At 44.0% G+C, this 10,880-nt stretch overlaps 1 protein-coding gene across 1 annotated transcript in view; it reads left to right on the plus strand.

Annotated features, from left to right (window-relative positions):
• SFRP1 (secreted frizzled related protein 1) overlaps positions 1–5,187 on the plus strand; it is a 14,897-nt gene extending 9,710 nt beyond the window's left edge. Inside the window, exons 2-3 of the mRNA XM_072402943.1 lie at positions 1,211–1,288; positions 3,870–5,187. Coding sequence (XP_072259044.1) covers positions 1,211–1,288; positions 3,870–4,192 — 401 coding nt within the window. The 3' untranslated portion in view covers positions 4,193–5,187. The remainder of the gene's footprint in view (positions 1–1,210; positions 1,289–3,869) is intronic.
• The last annotated feature ends 5,693 nt before the right edge of the window (positions 5,188–10,880 follow it).

The following is a 10,880-nucleotide window of genomic DNA, read 5'->3' on the forward strand; positions in this document are numbered from 1 at the left end:
CTGCACCCCACCAGTTCTCTCCCTCCCTTCATCTTTATTTCATAGGTTTAATTTCACTCCAGCTTTCCTTTGTTTGGTTTGAGTTCTGTTTGGCCAAATCTTCACCTTCCAAGCAGTAAGGCTCCGAGGCCTTTCATTGTATGCAGCCAGCAGCCATTGTGTACAGGGAGAGGCCATCAGGAATGCTGCCCGGACTTCCAGCTGGACAGTCGGTGGGAGGTCTGGGTGGAGTTCCTGGTATCGTACACAGGGGGCAGCACTGACAATGGCTCTGTATGGATCAGAACCAAATCTGGGAAATTTAAACAGCCCCCTTAATGGGGGAGGGGGAGCTGGGAGAACTGAAACCATTGTCTGAGATTTTATTTTGGTAAATAGGAAGTTGCAGGTTTTTTGGCAGATCAACGGGTATTATTCTGCACTTTGAGAATGTACTTAGCCTGACAACAAAAACCAATGCAGCTACTGCATTACAGGCCCGCTAAACTGCGGCATTTGTGTTTATGGGTTCAGATTTACTTTGAGGTGTCTGTGCATGTTGCCCCCCCTACTTACATATTACCCCCATACTTACATGTTATGCCCATACTCACATGTTACCCATCCCCCCACTTACATGTTACCCCCATACTTACAACTTACCCCTTATTTACATGTTACTCCCCACTTACTTATTACCCCCATACTTACATGCTACCCCCCCTACTTACAACTTACCCCATACTTACATGTTACCCCCATACTTAGATATTACCCCCATACTCACATGTTACCCCCCCCTCCTACTTACATATTACCCCCCCTCCCCTACTTACATATTACCCCCATGCTTGCAAATCACTGCTGAAATAAAATTAGTTACACAGGTGTGTTATGTGTCACCATTCTGGCTCAGAATTCAGCAACATAGCAGCAAAAACTTCTCCACTGCTATGGGAGAATCACAACATATCAATCTCATGATTTCATATGACGTCCAATATTATTCATTTGTAGACTATGAATAGGATGATTATATAAAGAGAACCTGTCTCCTGTTTTTCCCTTGTGTATTGTAGGGGTTACTAAGGGGCATTAAGGGTGTACAGGGCCAGCCTGGGGAAAGGGCCCAAACCCTTCATATATTTGATTCTGTTATTTATATTGTTTGTTCTTCCTGACTGCAGGCCGTAGATGGAGAACTCATTTTTTGATATTTTTCTTACCACAGGGTCAGAAGTTTGCCCGCAGTGTGACGGCGAGATAAAGGCGGACTCCCTGTATGAGCACATGTGTGCCAGTGAATTCGGTAAGTCCATCAGACTGTGTGAATGTTCATTATAATGAGGAGGGGGCGGAGCTGTGACACATTGGGGTGATCCTGCCAATCTAATTAGACCCTGGGGGGATCACACAGCTGATTGGCTTTTCCATGATCTGTTTATATGTAATCAATGTTCACCAATATATCTAATACAACATTAATCAATACACCGATAATCAATCTGCTGCTGAATTCCCGGCCAATCCAATCATTGTATCAGTTTGGAAGTGAAATTTGTCTCGTGTGTACTCGGCTTTAAAAAAAAAATGATTTTTAGAAAACAATTCATTGCACATCTGCCCTGTTACCCCTGTAGACAGTCACTATGTAATGCCCCTACCACACACCACACTGGGGCATTTATGGGCAACGCATCTAATCTTCCAGAATTTGCTGGGGGGTTACTGACAGGGCAGAGCATAGAGACCCCAAATGGGGTAAGTAGGACTGCAAGGCAGAGAAATACACGCAACGGTAATACCACACCATATGACATTCACTAGGACGGCACACAACCCCCCACATTCACACATATTTATTGGGCACTCACACATTCCTGGTACTAATGACTCGCCAGGTTCACTCTCCTGTATAGTTGTGGCCACATTGACATACAGAAAACATTTCCTCTTAGCATTTGTTTCTCAGCGGTATCAGCAGAGCAGCATGGGATCTCCTATCATCTTTGCTGATCCAGCTGTTTGTAGGCTGGGATGACACCGCTGAGGGGTATTCATATCCCCTCGTAGAGCCATGTGGAGTCCTCAGCTGTAGGGTTGTACAACATCTCCAGTGACCCTCAGCAGTCATCGGAACAGGAAATATCTCCGCTCGCTCTCCATTGTTTTCACATTCTTTTTCCATCAGAGGCCACGGCCTTCATGTACATCTGTTTGTGTGATGTTGGCACTTTGTAGGCATTACCTAAACTTTTACTGGGGCGCAGATATGAGGGGCGCAGATATGAGGGAAGTCCAGGGACAGAATATTGTAAACTTTACAGAGTTTTTGTGATGGGTTCGGAGAATCAAACATCATCCATGTGAGCCGCTCCTTATATATGGGGGGTGGGGGGTCTTCATTGGCAAATCAGAGGCCACTAAATCCAAGAACGACAGTTTGAACTTCTATAATACATCGATGGAGCCATTGTTCTGTTTGCTGCTCCCAGTCAAGTTGAATTACAATTCTTTTTTCTGGAATAGATGACACATCATATTGACACGGTGGAACTTTCACAAGAAAAAATTCACTTACCTTTACCTGTGAAAACCCCGAGCCCAGCGACTCCCAAGCCTCCTCAGCTTCCCACTGGGGTTCCGGGGCTCATTATCCCGTGCCGCCATCTTGCTTCTGGGATCTCACAGATTGGGTTTGCCGATCTCTCGCCTGAGTCAGCACTTTTTTACATTACAGGAAAGCTTGATATTGGGGATGTGTAGAAGGAGCAGCCTCCCGGGGTATGTGATGCAACTGTCCAGGAGGCTGCTGAGTTCCTTCTGCTGAGTTTTTCTGCTGCGGTGGTAAAGATAGAAGAGGAGCCCCCCCCCCCAAAAGAAAAAAGTAAAGCAAGTATTAAAAAAAAACACATTTTTCCATTATATAAAAGATAGACATCCTTTTTACATGTTGAAATGTGATCATAGGATTGCAGATTTGGAAAAAGTAAGTACACCCCTCTATTTCTCACCACTTCTGATTTATTAAACTAAAATCTGATGGTGCAGATTAGGTGCGAGATCCAGCTTAGAGAATAGTCGGAGGAACCTTAAAGCCAAACCCAAAACTGAACAAGGAAGTTTCTGATAGCATTTAGGTTGATAAGTAAATATAATCAGTGTATAGAAGTAAAGGAGAGGGCAGAATATCTGCTTTATTAGACGGATAAGCTCATTACATCTCATCCCTGATATTCAGCCGGTGGAAGGATCAATGACAGGTGACACCTAAAATAAGAACATGGCCCCTCCCCCATGCATTTCCCTCGTCTCTCTATTACAATGGAATATGATGACTTGTGATCACTGGGAAGTTGCTGATTTCAGTAATTATAGGACCTCCGTCTGTGAAGTGGCAGCTCCAGGTCCTGGCGGGGTGGATGGGTCGGCTACACAACAACTTCCGGGTCCAGGGAAATATAATTCAGCAGCAGTTGCTTTGGGTTCAATGTTAAGCTTTAAACCTCAGATATGGCGGTTCTGCTCTATGATGTATGTGTGAACAACATGACAATACCCCGAGATCTCTGTAAGGCCCTCAGGAAATGAAGCTTGTAAATATCAATATCTACGCTGGTAACTGAGATCGCAGCTTGGGAGCCAAGAGGAGGTAAGAATTCCAAACCTTGCTGGGCTACATGAAAGGTAAGTAATGTTTTATTTATGTTTATTTAAACTTTTTTGTGTTTTTCCAGTAAAGTAATTTTGCTTGGAAATGTTCTACTTGGATCTGAATTGTAAATGAAGCATTGTATTTGCAGTGTCAGGGGATATATGTGGGAATAGCAGGGTTTGGGGTGGGATCGGAGTCCCCCCATAGCTGCCTCTGATTTATTTCATTGTTTCAGCCCTGAAGGTTTCTGTGCGCGAGGTGAAGAAGGACAGCGGAGACCGAAAGCTGATTCTGAAGAAGAAGAAGGCGCTGAAGAAGGGTCCCATCCAGAAGAAGGAATGGGGAGATCTGGTTCTGTACCTGAAGAATGGAGCCAATTGTCCGTGTCCCCAGCTGGAGCCGCTAAGTGGCCAGTTCCTGGTTCTGGGCCGGAAGGTGAAGAATCAGCACATTCTCACTGCAATCCACAAGTGGGACAAAGCAAACCGCGAGTTCAACCGCTTTATGCGCAAAGTGAAGAAGACCAAATGCCCAAAGCCACACTCGGTGTTCATGTGAGACTTTCATTTCTAGATGGAGCTCCCCCATAACACGCTGCTTCTGCTAATGGAGCTGGGACTCTGAGCAGATCCAAGCAGCGAGAGCTTTACCCCTCCACTATATGTCCCACAGACAATATAAAGGGGATCCAGACACTGAGACTGCTAAAAGCCAAGAAACCTGTACAAAACAAAAGTAGTCTGGGAACACCTAAAGGGTCACTTCATCTGAAACAAATCTTTCCAATTAGTCCATACACCAGCTGGTGTTACCAATCTCTTTTCATTGCATTAGGATCTCTGCATAGGGCCTGCCACCTTCCATGGTCACTGGTAGGATCTCTGCACAGGACCTGCCCACCTTCCATGGTCACTGGTAGGATCTCTGCAAGGACCTGCCCACCTTCCATGGTCACTGGTAGGATCTCTGCACAGGATCTGCCCACCTTCAATGGCTGCTGTGAGGATCTCTGCACAGAACCTGCCCACCTTCCATGGTCACTGGTAGGATCTCTGCATAGGACCTGCCCACCTTCCATGGCCTCTGGTAGGATCTCTGCACAGGACCTGCCCACCTTCCATGGTCACTGGTAAGATCTCCGCATAGGACGTGGCCACCTTCCATGGTTGCTGGTAGGATCTCTGCAGAGGTCCTGCCCACCTTCCATGGTCACTGGTAAGATCTCTGCAGAGGACCTGCCCACCTTCCATGGCCACTGTGAGGATCCGTGACTTAGTAGATATTTATTATCCTTTATATTGTGAAATCCCATCAGGAAGTTGTCTCATCCGGTTCCAGGAATATAGAAGGCAGTGAGTGAGTCCAGCAGAACCTTCCATGGATTCAGAATGAGATTTGGGTGGACTGGCCCTAAGAATAACCCCAATAATTTGGGGGTTCAGCTCAATATTTTACACCATACAGATTGTGTTATAAATAATGCGATAGCAGTGATGCGGCTGTGATTGCACAGAATGTCTTCATTCATGTATTAAAGGATGGTTTGGTATAAATATTGTCCTCAGCTGATACATAGAAAGTATATAGATCCCCCCCCGGGGCCCATATCAGAAAGGGGCCAATCCTATAGGATCCCTGGTATGAGGGCAGAAATAAAGAGCTGGAAAACCTGCACACAGCTGGGCAATACGGAGGGTTTGGGATGGTGAGCCTGGCAGGAATTGTATTTCCTATTTCCTTGTTTCAGTGGAAATATTCGAGCCCTCGGAGTAAGAGAAGGTCCACACATGCTGCTACAAACACAATGACAGCTAATAATTCTACATAGCTCACATATTGTGTGTCAGCGGACCGGTGTATTGCTCACGCAATATAACAATATATCATAATATAACAATCACAATATAACAATATATCACAATACATTGCACGATATAACAATATATCACAATATAACAATTTATCACAATACATTGCACAATACATAACACAATATACCAATTTTACATCACACAATATATCACAATATAACAATCACACAATACAACAATATATCACAATACATCACACAACATATCACAATACATTGCACAATATATCACAATATAACAATTTATCACAATACATTGCACAATACACCACACAATATATCACAATACATAACACAATATAACAATATATCTCATGTGAGACCTGCAGACCTCCACACGGCACTGGTCTGATTGTTCACACATATAAATGATTGTCAATTTCCTGGTGGCCCTCATAGCTTGGATTTCAGACACATAAAGGTGAATATAAATGTGAATATAAAGGTTGGGGGGTTCTTCTAATAATTGTTGGATGAACATTACTAACATTGGCTGCAGATTGGATTTGTGACATTCCCTTACAAGTATCTAAGGACCAATAAAGTGAACCTGTCACAAGGTGAGCACAATCAAGGCACAGGTTCACTTTGATGTCCCTGGTGCAATTTTTACTGATGAATGTGAAAAAAAAAAGCACTGGCAGATTGTTGGTAACTTTCACCCATAAAAGGAACCAATAAGCACAGATAATTTAATTTTATGTTTCACTTAAAGTAAAGGATTAACCATAAAAATAATGTGAATGAAAATTGTAAAGGGGCCGAACATTGTGAAGGATCTCTGGGACAGTCCAATAGGAAATGAAGAAATGAATGAAGCAAGGAAGAGTTATAGTGCCCCCTACAGGAGAGAAGTAAGAAGTGAAGAATAATAAATCTTGGGAAATCATGGAGGAGAAATCATTTGTTCTTTGGTAATAAAGTTGTTGCTCTGGACGCTGCTTTTCTTTTACAATGCAATGTAAGGGTCACCGGCCCCTCTATTATATAGATAACCCAGATTTGTCCCTATGGTTAGAATACATTGAACAGCTGAAAATGTTTTTGGGGAGAAAAAAACTTCTTCTGCAGCTGCACAAGTTTGAATAAAAGGAGGATGATGACAAAGTGAAGATTTGATTAAGCCCCCGATTTATTGTCACACAGATAACTGGATACACGAGGCCATCGGGAGATCCATTGCTCTCAGTATAATGATGGTGAAAGCAATGACCCCGCTAGGAAATTTGGAGCCAGGAGGCAACATTTACAATAAGCTGATATAAAGTTTACCCCTATGAAGTTGTGATAACAGAAATACAATAACATAGAGATCAGTGAACCCAAAATAAATAGCAGCAGGAGATTCAGGAACAGAATGGTGGTAAATAAATACCCGGCAAGGGGGGCAGGGAATACAGAGCTCATATATACCCCCGATCACCCACTCCAGTAATCAGATTCTGGAGAGTCTCCCTCGTCTGGTGAATGGTGGTATTGCACATTTGAGATTATCGGTTTTACAGTCTTGTCCCAGCATGACTCCGCACATAATGGGGCAATAGGGAAAAATGTGGGCCTGACATTATTAGGCGGAGCTCCAACCAGTCCTAATATCTGAAAATTAGGCTTGGATGCTGATTGAGACTACAGAGAAGAAACCTAATATATAGGAATGAAAAGGTCCAGAATACAAAGGGGGATCTGGAGAATTAAAAATTATTAATAAAATAATCCTTCCAAAAAAAAGCCACTCTACCTGCCGCAATCAATTCATTGGATGGAGGAAGGGAAGGAAGGAAACTCTGATGGGACAGCCAGGAGCGAGGAGGATGAGGGGTCACCCACATATTAGATAGAGGATGTGAAAGCAGAACATTGCTGTGAATATTATTCATCTTATGTGAATATTATTCATCTTCTAGGTGGTAATGTGATTTTTTATACTTACAATGAATTCAGATCCCTAGTGGGCATCTTACAAAATGACATGGGCTATTAAATCAATTTATTCCTTGAATATATATATATATACATGCATATTGAAGTACATTCACCCGTCTCAGATTGACGAATTCTCCAGTTTATCATGAAATGACCTTGGCCTCTTCAACATAACGCAGAATATTTCCCAATATCCTCAGCATCTGATAAAAGTATTTCTTAGAATAAAAAAAAACATTTCCCAGTGTAATATGAATTCAATAAAAAAGAATATTTATAATATTAAACAGTATTTATATAGCGCCAACATATTACCCAGCGCTGGACAATAAATAGAGGATGCAAATGACAGACAGATACAGACGGTGCCTCGAAGAGCTTACAATCTAAGAGAAAGTTAAAAAAAAATTCACAAAATAACAGATTCACATTTATTTTATCCCCCCACCCCCATTCTTTTATGGTGATATTTTTTTGTCCTTCTCCGTTCTGTTATAGGTTACACTATAAATCCTCAGAAAATTCAATTTTTTTTCTGTGTCCTGCCCTAAAAAACCTAAAACCCCCCCCCCCACCAATCCTACCATCCTCTACACCAATCCTACCATCCTACAATCCTACCATGGGGCTTTAGGCTCAGGTTCATTGTTTGGCAATACTTTACAGTCTCTTGCATTACTTAACCTATACCAGCAGGGGTCGCCAGTCTGCATGTAAATGTCTGCAGACACTGCAATGAGCAGCAGCTGTAGTAAGGCACAATGGACACTAGGTGTCGCTCTACAATAATCTGCAATCACAGGAAGAATCTCCTTTCATCCAAAATGACAGCTGTGATTGGTTGGTTCTGGCTCCTCCTCCATCTATTGACGGCTGTTTCCTGGACGCAGATGTGGCTGTGAAATGCGTCAATTTAATAAAATGCGGCAGTTCACCCTATGACCAACATATAAAGTACTTACCTTTTATAACTTATACATTCTAGGATGTCCAGAACTGGTGCAGAGCGCCCTCTAATGTACAAATCATATAATAAAGTATCTGTAGGTATAAATTTGTTGTCCTGTGTTCATTATAATCCCTCAATAAAGTTTTCACAGGGCCATGACTGCAGACATTGAGCATTACAACCCGAAATCACAAAGCTGACATGGCGGGATCCCATCTGTCCAAGCTCCACCTACCTAATGACATCATGGTGCCTGTAGGCCATCATTGGAGGTCAGGTGACCCCAGTGTTATGAGGGTGCTGGAGACTCCTCATTGGCCCTGTGCATGGGGGTTCCTCTATGGAGGATGGGCAGCAGGGTCAGTGCCCCCTCTCAATATTCCCACATCTGAAGGGTGAATACATGTGTGAATCAGATCTATCACTGCAGCTCATTGATTTATTTGGGGCCACCTATCTAAGATGGACATCATCAGCAGAATACATGGATGGGCCCCATGTTGGGTGCCATGTTGCATTGCAATATGGCGGCTTCTTCAGTTTGGTACGAATGAACCGGTTCTGCTGCACTGCCCCCTAGTGGAAACCTGCAGCTGGCAGAATATTACCCGGCTGTGGGGCATTTCTGAAGATCTGCTGTTCTTTGATTCCTAAAAGATCTCCAAATCTGAGATTACTGATCCCATATCACAAGGGGGGATCACCTCCGATGTGCTTTGCCTGGGCCACTTCCTTGGTGCTAACCTTGTGCAGGCCGGGGGCCACTGGACTTTATTGGGGTCACTGTCCAGATTTATCGCCAATCACACTTCGACCTGAGAGAACTCCGAGTTTGCTCACACGTCCTATGGACCCCTCCTATGATGGGGCCACACCGTCCTCAGGATGAGAGATTCAACTGCCTGAATCTATTTATTCCGGACTGAATCTCATTCCCATCTCAGATTCTGTTGGGTCGGTTCTGATCCCAAATTATCCCCAGCACAGTGTGGCCCCCCTGGTTCTGCTCCTCAATGTTTTCCGGTGATCCCAAATCTCAATAAACTCCAAACTGCTGGACAACTTGGGAATTCCAGGAGAGAGCAAAAGACTTCATGTTCCATATCGTCTTCCCGAATCTCAAATAGAAGCCCCAGAGATTCCTCTGCCTGTCTGTACCAGACTCCGCCCAGTTCCCAGTCTCTGGGTGACAATAATCACCTACCTAGCTACCTACCTTCCTACCCCATACACAGCCTTCCCACCTTCCTACCCCATACACAGCCTTCCCACCTACCTACCCCATACACGGCCTTCCCACCTACCAACCCCATACACAGCCTTCCCACCTACCTACCCCATACACAGCCTTCCCACCTACCTACCCCATACACAGCCTTCCTACCCCATACACAGCCTTCCCTCCTACCTACCCCATACACAGCCTGCCCTCCTACCTACCCCATACACAGCCTTCCCACCTCCCACTACCTACCATTCAGTTGTTCATATAGAGATCCTTTTAATAAAATTTTTGACTCATCCAATGAAATCTGAGCATTGCAGTCACATGACTGGGGCAGGTGTTGAAGCTCACAACCCAGGCCTAGGGCAGCTTTTGGGGGACACAATGTGAGTATTGGGTTCCTGACCATGAAATGCGTCCTTTATTGGGGTCCAATTTACCCCTTTGTGGGGGGAGGGGGGTACATTATAAACATATTTCTGGTTGCTGCCCTCTAGTGATGGGTTCTGTGCCTGCTCCAGGATGGGCAATCTGCCTCCGCCCAGTCCATGAGGGGAGGGCAAAGAGGGGCAATTGGTGTGTGGGGGATGGGAAGTAGACCGGACACAGACAGTAGGTGCACAATTCTGGGGTATGTTACCCCCTAATCAGATATTTGGGTCCCCCCATCCCATGTAGAGCCGATCCATCATGTAATTGCAGCACCATTCATCACCATGCGATGGCGCTGCACATAAAGTGAATTCTTTCAATGGAAGGGGTCAAAGCTCAGCTGTCCAATCAAATGCTTTGGATTTCCTTGCATGTAATTGGATATTTTGTGTGAATTTCCCCCATTGGTGGCACGGGAGGTCAGACTGCTGAAGTTCTGTCAGTGAATAACTTTCACCCCTCATAACCGCCACTTTAATATTTCTAAATAAACCGACTCCACGGGGCCAATGAGCTTTTGTTCTTTTCAGGCCCCATCTATAGGAAATCAAATCTCCTTGCAGGAGGTCAGAGGGAGGTCAACTGCAGGTCAGCTGCACCCGTCAATGAATTCTCATCATCACAAGCCATTCAACGTGTGAATGTTCACTTCATTCATCCAATCATGAGAAAAGTAAATTCCTGTTTCTATCTGCACATGATTGGATTGAATGAATTTATTGTGTGAAAAATCTCCATACTTATTCACTAAGCCTAAAGAACATTCACATTTTAGTTATTAATCCCCAGTGAATAACTATCATTCACCCTTTGTTACAATATCAGTCATCAGAATGGTGAATGGCTA

This window comes from Pyxicephalus adspersus, chromosome 2 (assembly GCF_032062135.1).
Source record: "Pyxicephalus adspersus chromosome 2, UCB_Pads_2.0, whole genome shotgun sequence".
NCBI classification, from domain to species: Eukaryota; Metazoa; Chordata; class Amphibia; order Anura; family Pyxicephalidae; genus Pyxicephalus; species Pyxicephalus adspersus.